This window comes from Scyliorhinus torazame, chromosome 8 (assembly GCF_047496885.1).
Source record: "Scyliorhinus torazame isolate Kashiwa2021f chromosome 8, sScyTor2.1, whole genome shotgun sequence".
NCBI classification, from domain to species: Eukaryota; Metazoa; Chordata; class Chondrichthyes; order Carcharhiniformes; family Scyliorhinidae; genus Scyliorhinus; species Scyliorhinus torazame.
In genome coordinates, this window is record NC_092714.1 from 136685249 (window position 1) to 136704564 (window position 19316).

At 48.0% G+C, this 19316-nt stretch overlaps 1 protein-coding gene across 2 annotated transcripts in view; it reads right to left on the reverse strand.

Moving 5' to 3' along the window:
* The window catches only part of LOC140428135 (histone-lysine N-methyltransferase SETDB2-like), a 206083-nt gene extending 192372 nt beyond the window's left edge, over positions 1-13711 (reverse strand). For both annotated transcript variants that reach the window (XM_072514236.1, XM_072514235.1), the window contains exon 1: positions 13644-13711. In XM_072514236.1, coding sequence (XP_072370337.1) covers positions 13644-13663 — 20 coding nt within the window. In that variant the 5' untranslated portion in view covers positions 13664-13711. The remainder of the gene's footprint in view (positions 1-13643) is intronic.
* Between the last annotated feature and the right edge of the window lie 5605 nt (positions 13712-19316).

Consider the following 19316-nt stretch of genomic DNA (forward strand, 5'->3'; position numbering starts at 1 on the left):
GTGGGAAAATTTGGCGACCCAGGTGATTCTCCAAACCGGCGCGGGAGCAGAGAATTGCGCCCCATCCCACTCAATCACTCACAAGCAGGAATTGAAACTTAAACGGCAGTACCATCAGAAAGGTTAGTTTGAGAGTATTAAAACCAATTATAATCCGCCATAACGTGGGTCCTAGGTTCCATGCCAAAGGCTTGGCTTGTACCTAAAACACAAAAGGTTGTTTCATTCATAGTTCTTCACTTAAACCAAAGCTTCAGTTCCTCAGTAAAAAAATGAAGTTAGAATACTGGGAAGGGGTTCTAGCTAAAGGCGGCCCAGAATAAATCAACCTGAATTTATTATACCGTTTTGTAAGGATGGGCCACAACAAATAACCTCATACAATGTCAGAAAACTGCACTTTAACAATGAAGAAGCTTTTAAAAAAAAAGTACATTAATAGCAATATACTTTGCATGTCAAAGTTCTGCAACAAGAATACTACTTTCCCCAGTGTTTGGTTTCAAACGAATACTAAACTTCCTCCTCTGTCACAATGGGGCTACATATAGGGAGCGATTCTCCCAAATGGAGTCCAAGTGTTCGCACTGTCGTGAACGCCGTCGCGTTTCACGACGGTGCGAAACGGGCACGGGACGACCGGTTCTGGCCCCCACAGGGGGCCAGCACGGCGCTGGAGCGGTTCACGCCGCTCCAGCCTCCCTTCCCAGCGCCAGATGGGCGCCGCGCGCCAACCCGCGCATGCGCAGTTGGGCCGTGCCGCCGATCAGTGGGCACCGATCGCGGGATCGCGGGCCAGACCCCATCGGAGGCGCCCGGGACCCCCGGGACGGAGCGCCCCCCCACAGGCCGCCCCCCGACCGTTTGCGCAGAGTTCCCGCCGGCAGCGACCATGGGTGAACAGCGCCGGCGGGACTCTATCGTATCCGCGCGGCTGCTCGGCCCGTCCGGGCCGGAGAATCGGCGGCCCCGCCAGCGCCGCCGTCGCAAATGCCACTGATTCTCCGCACCTCGGAGAATCGCACGCCGGCGTCGGGGCGCAGTTGCGCGATTCTCCAGCCCGGCGCGGGGCTCGGAGAATTGCCCCCATAGTGCAAGTCTTAAAATTAATCTGTAAAATGAGCAAATTCCTACTCCAAAATAATGTTCAAGGGTTATAAAGGGGCAGTTGCAGTTTGCAAAGACAGGATATAACCCACTAGAAAAGTTGCTGTGAAGGTGAGGGACAGGGTTGGGAGGCACTGAAGTAGAATAAGTTCCCCTCATATCCTCCCACAAAGAGCTCTGACTGAGTGCAACTTATAAATAAGAATTATTAAAGTCAGCTTTCACTTAAAAACTGTTTTTGTTAAATTAATATTCAGGACATGAGCACCACTAAGATCAACATTTATTGCCCCTCCCTAATTGCCCTTGAGAATGTGGTGGTAAGTTGCCTTCTTGAACTACTGCAGGTCACATTAGGTATTAGTTGGGGAGTTCCAAGACTTCGACCTTGGTGTCAAGGAAGTAATGGTGATATATATCCAAGTCAGCATGGATTGGAGCAGAAATTGGTTTTCACGTTATTCTGCTGCCCTTGTCCTTCTCAGTGATAGTCGCAGGTTTGGAAACTGCTGACAAAGCATCTCAAAAGAGTACACACTGCAGCCACTCTGATGGGGGAGGAAAAGTGTAATGACCTCCATTGGCATTATTGGTTGGCCAATTGGAGTATGAGCTCCCTCAATGATAGCTCATTGAGGGGGCCCATATAAGTACCTGTTTAGGTTTTGTGAGGCAGTCTTAAGTTGACTGGAATGCTAGCAGCCCTGGTTGGAGCTGCTCTTGTATATAGTTATTGCAAATAAATACTGGTGTAGTGACAGAACCCCTGCCTCCTGTGGAATATTACAAAAAGGCTATATAAAATTATGGATAGGGCCCAAAAAGTAGCCTGGTTTGTCAAGGTCAATCTTGCAATTCTTTCCTGTGTTGCAGTTGCACCAACCCAGGTGGTAGAATGTATTGCATCACACACTTGACTTGTACCTTGCAAGTAGTGGGGAACTTCCAGGGAGTCAAGGAGTGAGTAACTCATCCCAGAAGCCACAACATTCAGACGGCTCGCCCGGCAGTTTTTGGTCAATGGTGATCCCTAGGATGTTGAAATTGGGGATTTGATGATAGTAATAACATTGAATGGCAATGGAGATCGTTTTTTATGTGGCACTTGTCACTTTAATCAGTCTGAGCCTGGACATTGCACAGGTCTTGCTGCATATGGACATGGACTGTTGATTATTTTCATTGGAGGTACAGCACTTCATGTGCATATCCAAATATCTTCTATCCATTATGCAGGTTTCTGCCTCCACCATTCTTCCATGCATGGAGTCCTAGACCCCCACCACCCTCTCTAGATGTAAATATTTTCCCTTGAATCCCCTCTAAACCTCTGAGCTCTTACCCTAAACTTATGCCCCAGATTATGAATTCCTCCACCAAGAGGAATAGGGCACCCCTATCTTAACCCCTCAATTTTATACACTTCATATTAGGCTTCCCATCAGCTGTTTCTGTTCCAAAGAAAGCCCAGCCTGTTCAATTTTTCTTCATACTGTAATTAATATTCTCAGTCCAGGCAACAGCCTTATAAACTGCTTCTAAAGTGCAATCACATCTTTCCTTCAGAGCAGTGACCACAATTGCATGTAGTCCTCCAGCTGTGACCAAAATAGTGTTTTATATTGTTCTAGGATAATCTCAGAGCTCTTATATTCATTCCATGCCTCAACTAATATTAGCAAGTAACCCAGATACCTTCTTGACCACTTTATTTATTTCTCCCGCAGAATGTCTGCGGTTCTGTTTTCTGCCCCTCTACAGTTTCTATTGTATTCTACCATTTATTGTGCATTACTTTCCCTTGTTTGCCTTCTCCAAATGCATTACCTCTCACTTCTCCAGTCTGAACACCATTGACACTTTTTTATTTTAATTTTATAAATTTAAGAGTACCCAATTCATTTTTTTCCAATTAAGGGGCAATTTAGTGTGGCCAATCCACCTAGCCGCACATCTTTGGGTTGTGGGGTGAAACCCACGCAAACACGGAGAATGTGCAAACTCCCGGATAGTGACCCAGAGCCGGGATCGAACCTGGAACCTCGACGCCGTGAGGCAACGGGCTAACCCTCTGCGCCACCGTGCTGCCCTGAACAATGACACTACTGCCTACCTGACTAGACCACTGGAACCTTCAGTGTTTTAAAACCACCAATTTAGATCAGCGATAAATTTGTTTATATGGTTTTCTATCCCAGTTATTAATGTATACAGTGAATAATTGAGACTCCAACCCAGATACTTGTGGGACACTAGGCATGCTCTGTAAATTAGAGTACCTATCCATTATCCCTAATGTCTGAGGCTTTCCTTTCAGCCAATTTCCTTTGTAGGTCCCTAAATAATCTTCACTTCTGTAAGTTTCAACTTTAGCCTGGGGCGGCACGGTGGTGCAGTGGTTAGCACTGCTGCCTCACAGCGCTGAGGTTCGATCCCGGCCCCGGGTCACTGTCTATGTGGAGTTTACACATTCTCCCAGTGTTTGCATGGGTTTCATCCCCACAACCAAAAGATGTGCAGGGTAGATGAACGGGCCATTGCTAAATTGGAAAACAAAAATTGGACTCGTAACTTTATATCAAAAAAACTTTAGCCAACAGTTTTTTTTAAGAGGGATTTCATCAAAACCCCTCTGGAAGTTCATATAAATTTGGCACCCACAGACATTTTCCTGTCTACTACTTGGGTAACCTCTTTAAAGAAATTCAATCAGATTCATCAGACATGACCTATCCGTTACAACTCCATGCTGGCTATCTTTGATTAACTGAAAATTGAAAATTTTCAAATTGTTGCGTTACCTATCCTTTATTATTGTGGTTAGCACGGCTGCCTCATGGCGCTGAGGTCCCGCGTTTAATCCCGACCCCAGGTCACAGTCCACGTGGAGTTTACACATTCTCCCCACGTGTCTCATCCCCACAAACCAAAGATGTGCGGGGTAGGTAGATTGGCCACACTAAATTGCCCCTTAATTGGAAAAAAATAATTGGGCACTCTAAATTTTATATTAAAAAGAACTGTTCTTTATTATGAATTAGTAATTTCCGACAACAGATGTAAAATGAGCTGGTCTATTCCCTGGTTTCCCCCCTCGCACCTTTTTAAATAAACCGTCGCTTATGGTAGTATGACTGGACGAGTAATTCTGTGACTCAGGTTAACACTCTGGGGACATAAAATCCATCAGATGCTATGATAGGTCTAAGTTCAATTAACCAATCTGGAACTATAAAGCTAGTCTCAGTGGTAGTGCCCATTATACTATCTAAACTTTCATGAAAACCCAGCTGATTAATTTATATCCTTCAGGGAAGAAAATCTGCAATCCTTTTTTTTTTTAAATCCAGGCCAGGATCGAACTCGGGTCCTCGGCATTGTGCGGCAGCAGTGTAAACCGTGCTGCTCTGCACTCCTACCCCAGTGTGGCCTACATGTAATTTCAGACCCCACAGCAATATGCTTAACACTTAACTGCCCTCTGAAATGACCTAGAAAGCCATACAGTTCAAGGGCAATTGGGGATCAGCAACAAATGCTGGCCTTGCCAGTGATACATGTGTGAAAGTGTAAAGAAAGAAATGCTGCTTGGAAGCACAATATTGTTGAAAATAGAGACATGTTGCTACCGTTTTTCACCTTGCACTCATCAGAACAAATGCAAGCATAACAATTTCAACAATCAACAATTTAAAGCACAGGAGAAAAGGCTGCTGATTGTTTGGTGAGTCCATTTTAATTGGCCGAAGCTTTACTATTTGGTGAGTCCATTTTAATTGGTCATTTCTTAAATATCAGAGTGACATGCACAACTTCCCAATCAAAAGAAATGGTTCTCAAATGGAGAGAATTTTGGAAGATTGGAAGAGCCTTGGATAACGAGGGATATTGTGAACCTCGTCAAAAAGGAGACTTTTGTACGGTCTAGAACGGTGGGGACATTTGAAACCCTTGAGTATAAAGAAAGTAGGAAGGTACTGAAGTGGGAAATTGGGAGGGGTCATAAAGTCCTTGGCAAGTAGGATTAAGGTGAATCCCAAAGCTTTTTATTCATATGTAAAAAGCAAGAGGGTGGCCAGGGAAAGGATTGGACCACCAGAGGAAATGGGAGAGATACTAAATGAGCACTTTGCATCAGCGTTCACCAAAGAAAGGGACTTTGTGGAAGATGATTCTTGGGTAGGGTGTGTGTACAGTGTGGATCATGCTAACATTGAAAAGGAGGAGCTATTGGGTGTTTTAAAAGATATTAAGGTAGATAAGTCTCTTGGGCAAGATGGGATTTACCCCAAGTCTCTTGGGCAAAATGGGATTTACCCCAGAAGACTGAGGGAAGCAAGGGAGGAAATTTCTGGGGCCTTGACTGACATATTTGTATGCTCATTGACTACATGTGAGATCCCAGAGGACTGGAGAATAGCTAATGTGGTACAGCTGTTTAAGAAAGGTATCAGGGATAAGCCTGGAAACTATAGGCCGGTGAGCCTCACGTCGGTAGTGGGTAAATTATTGGCGAGAATTCTCAGGGACAGGATTTATATCCATTTGGAAACAAATGGACTCCTAAGCGATAGACAGCATGATTTTGTGAAGGGGAGGTCGTGCCTCACTAACTTGATCGAGTTTTTTGAGAAGGTGACAAAGATGATTAATGAGGGATAGACGGTGGATGTTGTTTACGTGGACTTCAGTAAAGCCATTGACAAGGTGCCTCATGGCAGACTGGTACAAAAGGTGAAGTCACATGGGATCAGAGGTGGGGTGGTAAGATGGATACAGAACTGGCTCAGTTACAGAAGGCAAAGGGTAGCAGTAGAAGGGTGTTTTTCCAAATGGAAGGTTGTGACTGGTGGTGTTCCACAGGGATCTGTGCTTGGGCCTCTGTTGTTTGTCGTGTACATAAACGATTTGGAGGAAAATGTAGCCGGTCTGATTAGTAAGTTTGCGGATGACACCCAAGGTTGGTGGAGTGGCAGATAGTGTTTAAGATTGTCAGAAGATACAGCAGGACATAGATAGGTTGGAGACTTGGGCAGAGAAATGGCAAATGGAGTTTAATCTGGATAAATGTGAGGTAATGCATTTTGGTAGGTCTAACATAGAGGGGAAATATACCGTAAATGGCAAAACTCTCAGGAATATAAAAAGTCAGATCTGGGTGTGCATGTCCACAGATCTTTGAAGATGGCAACACAAGTGGACAAGGTAGTCAAGGAAGCATACAGAATGCGTGCCTTCATTGGACGGGACTTAAGAGTATGAAAATTGGCAAATCATGTTACAATTGTGTAGAAACTTGGTAAGCCCGCATTTGGAATATTGCGCACAATTCTGGTCGCCGCACTACCAGAAGGATATGGAGGCTTTGGAGAGGGTGCAGAGGAGGTTTATCAGGAAGTTGCCTTGTCTGGTGGATGTTAGCTATGTGGAGAGGAGACTTCCGGGTGCGGCGATGACCAGCTAAGTCGCACGTTTTGGCAGCTCCCGGTGGAACGGACTTTTGGGCTCTTAATAGGAGCCCCAACGGCAATTTAAACGGCCAAAAGCACTGTGCGGTAAACTAGAAGGGAATCCCCCGGACACGCATGGATAAAGGAGAGGATAGCAGCCGGATTGCGGAGGATCCTCTGGAGCAGCGGCAAGGAAGGCAAGCTCAAAGCAAGATGGCGTCGGAAGGTGGCCGTTTGTTATGGGGCCCAGACCAACAAGAGTTCTTGCGGCGCTGTGTGGAAGAGCTGAAAAAGGAATTGAAGAAGGAGTTGTTGGCCCCGATATTACAGGCGATTGAAGGGCTAAAGGAGGAGCAGAAGACCCAAGAGCAGGAGCTTTGGGTCGTGAAGGCAAAGGCTGCTGAAAATGAAGACTAAATACAGGGCCTGGTGGCGAAGACAGAGACGCACGAGGCGCAACACAAAAGGTGTGTGGAAAGGCTGGAAGTACTGGAGAATAATTCGAGGAGGAAGAATTTAAGTGTTCTGGGTCTTCTCGAAGGCGTAGAAGGGGCTGACGTCGGGACATATGTGAGCACGATGCTTCACTTGCTAATGGGATCGGAGGCCCCGACGGGCCCTTTGGAGGTGGAGGGAGCTTATCGAGTTATGGCGCGAAGACCAAGGGCAGGAGAAATACCTCGAGCCATAGTGGTGAGGTTTTACTGCTATAATGAGAGAGAGATGGTCCTAAGATGGGCGAAGAAAACTCGGAGCTGCAGGTGGGAGAACGCGGTGATCCGCGTATACCAGGATTGGAGTGCGGAGGTGGCGAGAAGGAGGGCAAGTTTCAATCGGGCTAAGGCGGTGCTTCACAAAAAGATCATCCAGTTTGGAATGTTACAACCGGCGAGATTGTGGGTCACACACCAAGGGAAGCACCACTACTTTGAGACGGCAGAAGAGGCGTGGACATTCATTGTGGACGAGAAGCTGGAATAGTCTGGCGAGAGAAAGAACTTTTGGGACAAAGTGGTGGGGTGATTATGTGGGGCGAGGGGAAAAAGGGGGGGGGGATGATTTTTCAGTTTGTTAATCTTGCGATCCTGTAACTTTTCTCTCTTCCCCATGTTGGGGGGGGGAAGTATGAGGAACTGTGGGCGCCGGTCATTAGGGGCGGGGCCGAGTGGGAGACGCGGGCTTTGTTCCCGCGCTATGGTAATTATGGCGGGAACAGGGACGCAGGAAGGAGGGGGCCTCGCACAGTGGGGGCCGAGGACAAGGGGGGAAGCAGAGGTCAGCCAGAGTTCGCTGACTTCTGGGAGCAACATGGGGGGTGCAACTACGCTAGGAAGGGATCTAGCGGAGGGGGGGAGGGGGGGGTTAACTGGGTTGCTGCTGCTAAGGAGAAGGGGGAGCTGTTATGGGATGGGGTGGTCGAGGCGGGAGGGCACCGTCGGGGGGGGATACACGGGTACGTGGGAACCGGGTGAGGAGCTGAGTTACAAAAGGGGATGGCTAGTCGACAAGGGGGGGGGGTAAAGAGCCCCCCAACCCGGCTGATCACGTGGAACGTGAGAGGGCTGAACGGGCCGATTAAAAGGGCACGGGTACTCGCACACCTAAAGAAATTAAAGGCAGATGTGGTTATGTTGCAGAAGACGCATCTGAAACTGATAGACCAGGTCAGACTACGTAAAGGATGGGTGGGGCAGGTGTTTCATTCGGGTTTGGATGCGAAGAACAGGGGGGTGGCTATCTTGGTGGGGAAACGGGTACAGTTTGAGGCAAAGACCATAGTGGCGGATAGTGGGGGTAGATATGTGATGGTGAGTGGCAGATTGCAAGGGGAGGCGGTGGTTCTGGTGAACGTATATGCCCCGAACTGGGATGATGCAAATTTTATGAGGCGTATGTTGGGACGTATCCTGGACCTGGAGGCGGGAAAGTTGGTAATGGGGGGGAGATTTCAATACGGTGCTTGATCCAGGGTTGGACCGATCGAGGTCCAGGACCGGGAGGAGGCCGGCAGCGGCCAGGGTGCTCAAGGACTTCATGGAGCAGATGGGAGGGGTAGACCCCTGGAGATTTAGTAGCCCTAGGAGTAAGGAGTTCTCATTTTTCTCCCATGTCCACAAAGTATACTCACGGATAGACTCTTTTGTCTTGGGAAGGGCACTGATTCCGAAGGTGACAGGGACAGAATATACGGCCATAGCTATTTCGGACCACGCTCCACATTGGGTAGACCTGGAAGTAGGAGAGGAAAAAGAACAGCACCCACTCTGGAGAATGGATATGGGCTTATTGGCGGATGAGGGTGTATGTTTAAGGGTGAGGGGGTGCATCGAAAGGTACTTGGAGCTTAATGACAATGGAGAGGTTCAGGTGGGAGTGGTCTGGGAGGCGTTGAAGGCGGTGGTTAGAGGGGAACTGATATCCATAAGGGCACATAAAGGGAAGCAAGAGGGTAAAGAAAGGGAGCGATTGCTGAAGGAACTTTTGAGGGTGGACAGGCAATATGCGGAGGCGCCGGAGGAGAGACTGCACAGGGAAAGACAAAGGCTACATGTGGAATTTGACCTGCTGACCACGGGTAAGGCAGAGGCACAGTGGAGGAGGGCACAGGGTGTACAATGAGTATGGAGAGAAGGCGAGTCGGCTACTGGCCCACCAATTGAGGAAGAGGGGAGCAGCGAGGGAGATAGGTGGGGTGAGAGATGAGGAGGGCGAGATGGAACGGGGTGCGGAGAGAGTGAACGGGGTGTTCAAGGCATTTTATGAGCGGTTATATAAGGCTCAGCCCCCGGAAGGGAAGGAGGGAATGATGTGTTTCCTGGATCAGCTGGAATTCCCTCAGGTGGAGGAGCAGGAGAGGGCGGGACTGGGAGCACAGATTGAGATGGAGGAGGTGGTAAAAGGGATTAGGAGCATGCAGGCGGGGAAGGTCCCGGGACCGGACGGATTCCCGGTGGAATTTTATAGGAAGTATATGGACTTACTGGCCCAGCTTCTGACGAGAACCTTTAATGAGGCTAGGGAAAGGGGGCAGCTGCCCCCGACTATGTCGGAGGCAACGATATCGCTCCTTTTGAAGAAGGAAAAAGACCCGCTGCAGTGTAGGTCCTACAGGCCCATTTCCCTTTTAAATGTAGATGCTAAGTTTTTGGCCAAGGTGATGGCGACGAAGATAGAGGAATGTGTCCCCGGGGTGGTCCACGAGGATCAAACTGGGTTCGTTAAGGGGAGACAGCTGAACACGAACATACGGAGGTTGCTAGGGGTAATGATGATGCCCCCACTAGAGGGGGAGGCGGAGATAGTGGTGGCGATGGACGCCGAGAAAGCATTTGACAGAGTGGAGTGGGATTATCTGTGGGAGGTGCTGAGGAGATTTGATTTTGGAGAAGGGTATATTTGATGGGTACAGCTGCTGTATAGGGCCCCGGTGGCGAGCGTGTTCACGAACAGACAGAGGTCTGATTACTTCCGTCTTCATAGAGGGACGAGGCAGGGGTGTCCCCTGTCTCCGTTACTGTTTGCATTGGCGATTGAGCCCCTGGCCATAGCACTGAGGGGCTCCAGGAAGTGGAGGGGAGTGCTCAGGGGAGGAGAAGAACACCGGGTATCCTTGTATGCAGATGATTTATTGCTGTATGTTGCGGACCCAGTGGAGGGGATGCCTGAGATAATGCAGACACTCAGGGAGTTTGGGGAATTTCCGGGGTACAAATTGAATATGGGTAAGAGTGAGCTGTTTGTGGTGCATCCGGGGGAGCAGAGCAGGGGAATAGATGACTTACCGCTGAGGAAGGTGACAAGAGATTTCCGGTACTTAGGGATTCAGATAGCCAGGAGTTGGGGAACCTTACATAGGCTTAATTTAACAGATTGGTGGAACAGATGGAGGAGAACAGATTTAAGAGATGGGACATGGTGCCCCTGTCACTGGTGGGTAGGGTGCAGGCGGTTAAAATGGTAGTCCTCCCGAGATTCCTCTTTGTGTTTCAGTGCCTTCCGGTGATGGTCACGAAGGCTTTTTTCAAGAGAATTGAGAAAAGTGTCATGAGTTTTGTGTGGGCCGGGTAGACCCCGAGAGTGAGGAGGGAGTTCTTGCAGCGTAGCAGGGATAGGGGGGGTGGCTGGCACTACCGAGCCTAAGTGAATACTACTGGGCCGCCAATATCTCAATGGTGTGTAAGTGGATGGGAGAAGGGGAGGGAGCGGCGTGGAAGAGATTGGAGATGGCGTCCTGCAAGGGAACCAGTCTACAAGCAATGGTGACGGCGCCGTTGCCGTTCTCCCCGAAGAAATATACCACAAGTCCAGTGGTGGTGGCAACACTAAAAATTTGGGGGCAGTGGAGACGACATAGGGGAAGGACGGGAGCCTCGGTGCGGTCCCCGATAAGAAATAACCATAGGTTTGTCCCGGGGAGAATGGATGGGGGATTCGGAGCATAGCAAAGAGCTGGGGTTGTGCAACTGAGAGATCTGTTTGTAGACGGGACGTTTGCGAGTCTGGGAGCGCTGACGGAAAAATATGGGTTGCCCCAAGGGAATGCATTTCGGTACATGCAACTGAGGGCATTTGCGAGGCAACAGGTGAGGGAATTCCCGCAGCTCCCGACGCAGGAGGTTCAGGATAGAGTGATCTCAGGGACATGGGTGGGGGATGGTAGGGTGTCGGATATATACAGGGAAATGAGGGACGAGGGGGAGATCATGGTGGACGAGCTGAAGGGGAAATGGGAAGAAGAGCTGGGGGAAGAGATTGAGGAGGGGCTGTGGGCTGATGCCCTACGTAGGGTAAACTCGTCGATCTCGTGCGCCAGGCTAAGCCTGATACAATTCAAGGTTTTACACAGGGCGCATATGACCGGAGCACGGCTCAGTAAATTTTTCGGGGTAGAGGATAGGTGTGGGAGATGCTCGAGAAGCCCAGCAAACCACACCCACATGTTATGGTCATGTCCGGCACTACAGGGGTTCTGGGTGGGGGTAGCAAAGGTGCTTTCGAAGGTGGTGGGGGTCTGGGTCGAGCCAAGCTGGGGGTTGGCTATATTCGGGGTTGCAGAAGAGCCGGGAGTGCAGGAGGCGAAAGAGGCTGATGTCTTGGCCATTGCGTCCCTAGTAGCCCGGCGAAGGATATTGCTTATGTGGAAGGAAGCCAAACCCCCGGGCGTGGAGACCTGGATAAATGGCATGGCAGGGTTTATAAAACTAGAACAGATAAAGTTTGCACTAAGGGGTTCGGCTCAAGGGTTCACCAGGCGGTGGCAACCGTTCATTGACTACCTCGCAGAACGATAAAGGAAATGGGAAGGTAACAGCAGCAACCCAGGGGTGAGGGGGGAGGGCCCGGGCAGGTCCTCAGTGGTGTTTTTGTATAAACATTTGTATTAGGCTATGTATATTGGACTGTTTGATTTTATTTTTGGAGAGTTATTATTTTTGATAGGGCAGTTGCCATTTAGTTTATATATTATTTATTTATTTGTTAAAAACAGCCACTGTTTTATATATACTGTTTTACTGTTGTAAAAAGGAAAACCTTTGTATTGTTTTGTTTGGCCAAAAAATTTTGAATAAAATATATTTATTTTTAAAAAAAGCTATGTGGAGAGGCTGAATAGACTCGGACTGTTATTATTAGAAAGACTGAGGTTGAAGGGTGACCTGATTGAGATCCACAAATTATGAGGGCCATGGATCAAGTGGATGGGCAAGCACTCTTTCCCAGGGTGGAGGGGTCTGTCACCAGGGGGCATAGGTGTGCGAGCAGGTTTTTCTACGCAGAGGGTGGTGAGTGCCTGGAGCGAGTTGCCAGGGGAGGTTGTGGAATCAGATACATTAACGGCATTCAAAAGGCATCTTGACAAACACCTGAAAAGGATGGGTATAGAAGGACACGGCACAAGGAAGTGCTGAGTGTTTTGGCAAAGGTTGGTATCATGGCCGTACAGGCTTGGAGGGCCATAGGGCCTGTTTCTGTGCTGTATTGTTCTTTGTTCTAATATAGTTAGGTCATCTGCAATGTCTTTTTATAAAGAGCTCCAGCTGCTACACTTTTCTTATACATTGTAATCCATCACTTTCTAGCTTTTGTTAGTTTGGAGTGATACTGACTTCAAACGTTATTTTCTCTCTCCATAGATGCTGCCAGATCTGCGGAGTTTTTCCAACATTTTCTCTTTTTTGGTTCCTTTTATTAAAAACCCTGGGAAGGAAACACTTTGGTGCTGAGTAGTTATCACTCTTTAGTACCATGAATTTCTCCAGTACTGTCATTTTGTTTTTTAAAATTTGGTGACTCCCTGTCCCTGATTCAGTATCAGCTTCCTTGGGATTTCTCGCAGGCTAACCTTTTCTTCTGTCAGTATAAATAATTATTCAGTCGGTCTGCTATTTCCTTTTCCATGGGCAACATACAGCAAAATAAAGTTTGGGACATAGACGTGGTATTAAAGGGAAAGCTGCAATATCGTGAATGACACTTTTAAAATTTCCAGAAGTCGAGCTTAAAAATTCTAATAATTAATCATAACGGAGACATATAACGATGCCCAGATGGCAACATCGTGGGCCGAAGGGCCTGTACTGCACTGTATCGTTCTATGGCCATTACAAACAAGTTACATCTTTCCCAGTGAGACTTAATTTTTAATGGGCTTTCCAATGGTGATTGGAAAAGGGCAGCTTTTCCCTATAATCCATTTTTTTTTTGAGGGGGGGGTCCATGGTGTAGCCGAGATTACACACCGCCAATTAAGGCCTTGCACATTAATCTGCGCTTGCACTAAATCCTGAAGCATAGTCCGAATCAGAGGAGTAATAACGATGACGAACGCAGAGAGTTCACGGACAAAAAGCCCGCAAACCCCTGACAAATGTTTCAAGTCAATGATCTTTCCTCAGAAGCTTTCTCGCAGAACGCGCAAACCATGTTGTCACTCGGTACGAGCGGACGTCTAGGTCGGATATTACTCTGCCATTTGACGTAGTTTTGGCCGTTGTTTCCGGGGAATGTGAGCCGGGAAGGAAGCTAATACAGAAAATGGAATATCAGCCTTTCTGGCCGTTGTTTACAGAGATGCCTTTAACGTACCGTCTCACTGTGCCCCTCATCACTCTGGCTCCCTCGGCCGTCACTGCGCAGTCGCACAATCTGGCCCGGCTCCTCGGCCGTCATTGCGCAGTCGCATAGCCTGGCCCGGCTCCTCGGCCGTCATTGCGCAGTAGCATAGCCTGGCCCGGCTCCTCGGCCGTCATTGCGCAGTCGCACAACCTGGCCCGGCTCCTCGGCCGTCACTGCGCAGACGCACAATCTGGCCCGGCTCCTCGGCCGTCATTGCGCAGTCGCATAGCCTGGCCCGGCTCCTCGGCCGTCATTGCGCAGTAGCATAGCCTGGCCCGGCTCCTCGGCCGTCATTGCGCAGTCGCACAACCTGGCCCGGCTCCTCGGCCGTCACTGCGCAGACGCACAATCTGGCCCGGCTCCTCGGCCGTCATTGCGCAGTCGCATAGCCTGGCCCGGCTCCTCGGCCGTCATTGCGCAGTCGCATAGCCTGGCCCGGCTCCTCGGCCGTCATTGCGCAGTCGCATAGCCTGGCCCGGCTCCTCGGCCGTCATTGCGCAGTCGCATACCCTGCCCCGCTCCTCGGCCGTAATGCGCATCCTGGCCCGGATCCCTCGACCATCACTGCGCAGTCGCACAGCCTGGCGCGGATCCCTCGGCCATCACTGCGCAGCCGCACAGCCTGGCCCGGATCGACCATCACTGCTCAGCCGCACAGCCTGGCCAGGATCCTCGGCCATCACTGCGCAGCCGCACAGCCTGGCCCGAATCCCTCGGCCGCCCTCGTGCAGCCGCACAGCCTGGGCAGGCTCCCTCGGCCGTCACTGCTCAGCCTTGCATGGCTCGGTTCGGCTGGCACTGCGCCGCTTGCCCGGCTCCTCCTCCAGTATACTCATCGCTCCAGCAACTCTCCTCTTGTGCAGAATGTTGGATCCGATTTGGAGCTGGGGCCTGAAATTAAATATCAAAAAAAGACTGGCGAAATAACTCAATGCTAAAAAAATTACAAAAATGTTGACAATAAAAGTAAAACAGCAAGAACTCGGTTCTGCTCATCACTCTGGGTACTCAACACATAACCAGCAAAAGGAAGATAAATAATTTCAGTTTACGAATTCTGGAGAGTTGGGCTAACTCGTATCGAATTCAATTACAGCCTTCGTAAAAATATAGTCACGTAAACACGGACCAGTCGCCAAAACTAGCAGGTGCCGGTTAAAGTTAGCAAAAATCGTGTCTCAATTTTCAACATTTCCAATTGAAAGTAAGTTTTGGTCGTGGGGTTCACTTCACTCTTTGTTGACATCGAAACAAACCTGTTGGACTTTAACCTGGTGTTGTAAGACTTCTTACTGTCTTTATTGACACCACATCACCCTTTTTTGCTTGTTCCACTTTTCATTTCATTTTGTTTCCTGTTCAATCGGATGTATCTTTATTGGCAGCACCTTCCCACAAAGACTGACACGGCTCAAACCCGATGCCACTGGATCAAAAATAAATACTTTCCACATCAGAAAATGTCACTGTAGGCATATTAGCATATTGGTAAAATTACTGGATCAGTAATTCAGACTAGTAGTCTGATGATATTTGAGTTCAAATATCCTCAAAGTGGTATCTTCAGCTCACGTACAAGGATGCTGAGAAAAACGGCAGTTTCAGTAAATAGCTACTATTGTTGGCAGTAGTTTTATCATTGTTAGACAAATACATATATACAGGGGTGAAAGCTTTTGGGACTGTAGAAATATAGGAGCAGGAGTAGGCAATTCAGCTAGCTCCACCATTCAATGTGATCATGACATATCCTCTGTCTCAAAGCCATACTCGCCCCCTCCCCATACCCTTTGACACCTTTAGGATCTGGAAATCGACTTATTTATTTCTTAAATACATTCAGTGACTTGGTCTCCCCAGTCTTAGGTGATGGAGAAGTCCACAGATTCACCACCCTCTGAGTGAAGACATTTCTCCTTATCTCAGTCTTAAATGGCTTACCCCGTATCCTGAGACCATGACCCCTTGTTCTAGACCCCGCAGCCAAGGGAAACATTCCTGCATTCAGTCTGCCCAGTCTTGTCAGAATTTTATACATTTCAATTAGGTCTTTTAACATTTTTCTAAACTCTACTGAGGCATTAAACCATTTTACTTCAAATATCTAAGTTCTGAATTCTTAACTTCTGACAATGGGGTCCTCAGTTGTGCCTGACTTAATAAGGAACAAATAACTAGTATTTATGAATCAAGTAGAATTTATTGAATAAGATTTGACATATACTTAACAAAAAACAGTGAAGGTGACATGGGTGGCTCTTATCCCTCAACGTCCTAGAATTCCTTGAATGCTGCCAACACAGGCGAATCACACCACAGAAGGCATAATAAAACTGCACCAATGAAGAATTTGATTTTCCAACTTTTATCCGTACTCCTAACTGTTCTTCATCCAATCGTCCAAATTAACACTCTCGTTGACTTAAGGTGATGATCATCTGGTGTCACCCCAGCTCTACAGCTCGAGTCATGTAGACTGAAGACAAATGTCCTCCACTTATTCCCTGGATACCTGGAGGTACATTCCATTGTGAAAAAATTACACATCCTTGTAAATGCAGAATAATGTTATGGACAGGATGGGGTTATTTTAATCAACCTTGGTTTCTCCTTTCACCACCAGTCTGTGAACAAAAGTGGTAGCACAGTAGTTGGCACTTTGATTCACAGCGCCAAGGTCCCAGGTTCAATTCCCAGGTTGGGTCCCTGTCTGTGCGATCTGCACGTTCTCCCTGTGTCTGCATGGGTTTCCTCCGGGTGTTCCGGTTTCCTCCCAGAAGTCCCAAAAGACGTACTGTTAGGTAATTTGGACATTATGAATTATCCCTCCATGTACCCGAACGGGTGCCAGAATGTGGCGACTATGGGCTTTTCACAGTAACTTCATTGCAGTGTTAATGTAAGCATACTTGTGACAATAACTATTAAAGGTGTCTTGATTTTGATATGCTTCCCCCTATTTTAAGTGGTGGCGTATTTCCCAACCTCTCAGTTTAGGTGTGATCCAATTATTATTAATAACTCTACAGCAAACTTAAGAGATGGTAATTTAGACGGTATGTTTCTTTTCACACACTAAAAAGGTGGGATAAGGAGTTGCTACATAGCCAACTGTGTACTCATACAGTAAAGAAGGTGAGAGAAAGGAAGATTTATAGGGCAAAGACCACAGAGAAAATAATTATTGTTTCACATCTGTCCAGAGTTCAGAATCAAAGTCCAATGGTGTATTTGTTCACAGAGGTTGGAAGGCTGAACTGATGCTGGATAATTAGTTTTCCAGTAAAGTTGACTTCCACAATGAGATAGGCACGCAGAGATGAATTAGCCTTGTACGCAGTGGTACAAAAGTTGCAATCGAAACGGGGCAGGTGGGGCAGGCATTGAAACCTGGACAAAGCTCCTTTTCTGTTCTGCTGCTAGGTAGATGGAAGAATGGTAGACTGAGCTTTGCATCTCCACAAGGCAATATTACCTAGTTGTTCCACCAGCTAATAGGGATGTCTATCACATCACTCCCATTTCTCCACATTGGCTTTGGCAAATGGTGTGTATTCACTTGTCTGGGTCCTTTGTCCTTGCAGATGAATTGACACCAGTTGACCAGGCTTGGTTTATGAAATATACATGATCTCTGTATAGTTCCTTTTAAATTTGGTCTCTGCCGGCCACAGAAGGTTGTTAGGGTCTCTTCAGGGATAACAAGGTGCAAACGTCTTCAACATTGCTATGCATATCTTCAGCCATTTTAAAAGGTTGTTGTCCAATTTTTAAAATTGGATTGGATTTGTTTATTGTCACGTGTACCGAGGTACAGTGAAAAGTATTTTTCTGCGAGCAGCTCAACAGATCATTAAGTACATAGGAAGAAAAGGGAATAAAAGAAAATACATAATAGGGAAACAGAAGGTATACAATATAACTACATAAGCACCGGCATCGGATGAAGCATACAGGGGTGTAGTGTTAATGAGGTCAGTCCATAAAAGAGTCATTCAGGAGTCTGGTAACAGCGGGAAAGAAGCTGTTTTTGAGTCTGTTCGTGCTTTTCTCAGACTTATGTATCTTCTGGAAGAAGTTGGAAGAGTGAGTAAGCCGGGTGGGAGGGGTCTTTGATTATGCTGCCCGCTTTCCCCAGGCAGCAGGAGATGTAGATGTAGTCAATGGATGGGAGGCAGGTTTGTGTGATGGACTGGGCTGTGTTCACGACTCTCTGAAGGTTCTTGCGGTCCTGGGCCGAGCAGTTGCCATGCCAGGCTGTGATGCAGCTAGATAGGATGCTTTCTATGGTGCATCTGTAAAAGTTGGTAAGAGTTAATGTGGACATGCCGAATTTCCTTTGTTTCCTGAAGAAGTATAGGCGCTGCTGTGCTTTCTTGGTGGTAGTGTCGACGTGGGTGGGCCAGGGCAGATTTTTGGAGATGTTCACCCTTAGGAATTTGAAACTGCTAACCATCTCCACCTCGGCCCCGTTGATGCTGACAGGGGTGTGTTCAGTACTTTGCTTCCTGAAGTCGATTTTAGAAATTAATCATGAGGATATATATAATAAAAATATATTGTGTGAGGTCTTAACCCCATTACAGCAGTTGCAATATTCTATCCTCTTTACTATAACCTAACATAAACATTCACATCAATGTATTTTAACCCAGTCCCAAGGATACTAAAACCATTAACAACAAATATTAATAAGGGGCGCATTCTGTTGGTCATGTCCCGCTCGAATTGGAACGAGACGCGGCCGGTAGATTGCCGACGGTCCTTACACCTCGTGAGTTCCACAATGGCCGAAACCCAGACTTGCATCTCGCGCCGAATGGAATGGCCATCCAGTATTTATCAGCCTCGTTGAGGAGACCTCAGCCAAGTGCCGTTTGGCACTGGTGCCCACAATCGGGAGTCTCCTGGGCGATTGGAGGCCCCAAGATCGTCGTGCTCCGGGCAGGGTGGCACTTTGGCACTGCTGGTGCCACCTGGGCACTGCCAGTGCTATCCGATGCCAGTCTGGCATTGCCAGGGTGCCAGGCTGGCATTTTGCCCATGCTGGGGTCAGGCCCGGGGGTGCCCTGCCCAATGAGGTGGGTAACGGGTGCTTGATGACCCCATTATAGGTGGTTGGGACATTGGGGATGTAGCACCATCGATCACACATGAGGCGAGACGGAGAGAACTTCAATCGAGGCTTTATTGAGCAGACTTGTTCAGACTTGTTCCCCAGCAGCTCAGTCACAGAATGCAGCTGCGGGGAGTGAAAACGGGTTCTTATACCCCGCCTATCTGGGTGGAGCCCAGTAGGCGGCAGATCCAATCGGGACCCAGCATCTGTCCTCCAATAGCTCCTCGGCATTCATGGTGTACCGTATTACCCCTAATACATGCCACCACATTCTCCCCTTGTTAAAAAAGAACCCGGCGGGGTGGTGGGTGGTATGGTGGTAGGGGTTTACAGGGTCGGTGCCTTAACCATTGAACTATATACAATCATGCCGCTTTTACTGGGCCACTGAATTATTCACATTTTACCCGATTCGCAGCGTTAACTATTTACAACCATGCCGCTTTACTGGGCCATTGAATTATATACATCTTAAGTCGATTCGATGAGTCGAGATGGTTCTCTGGTCGCCCTTTCCGATCGTC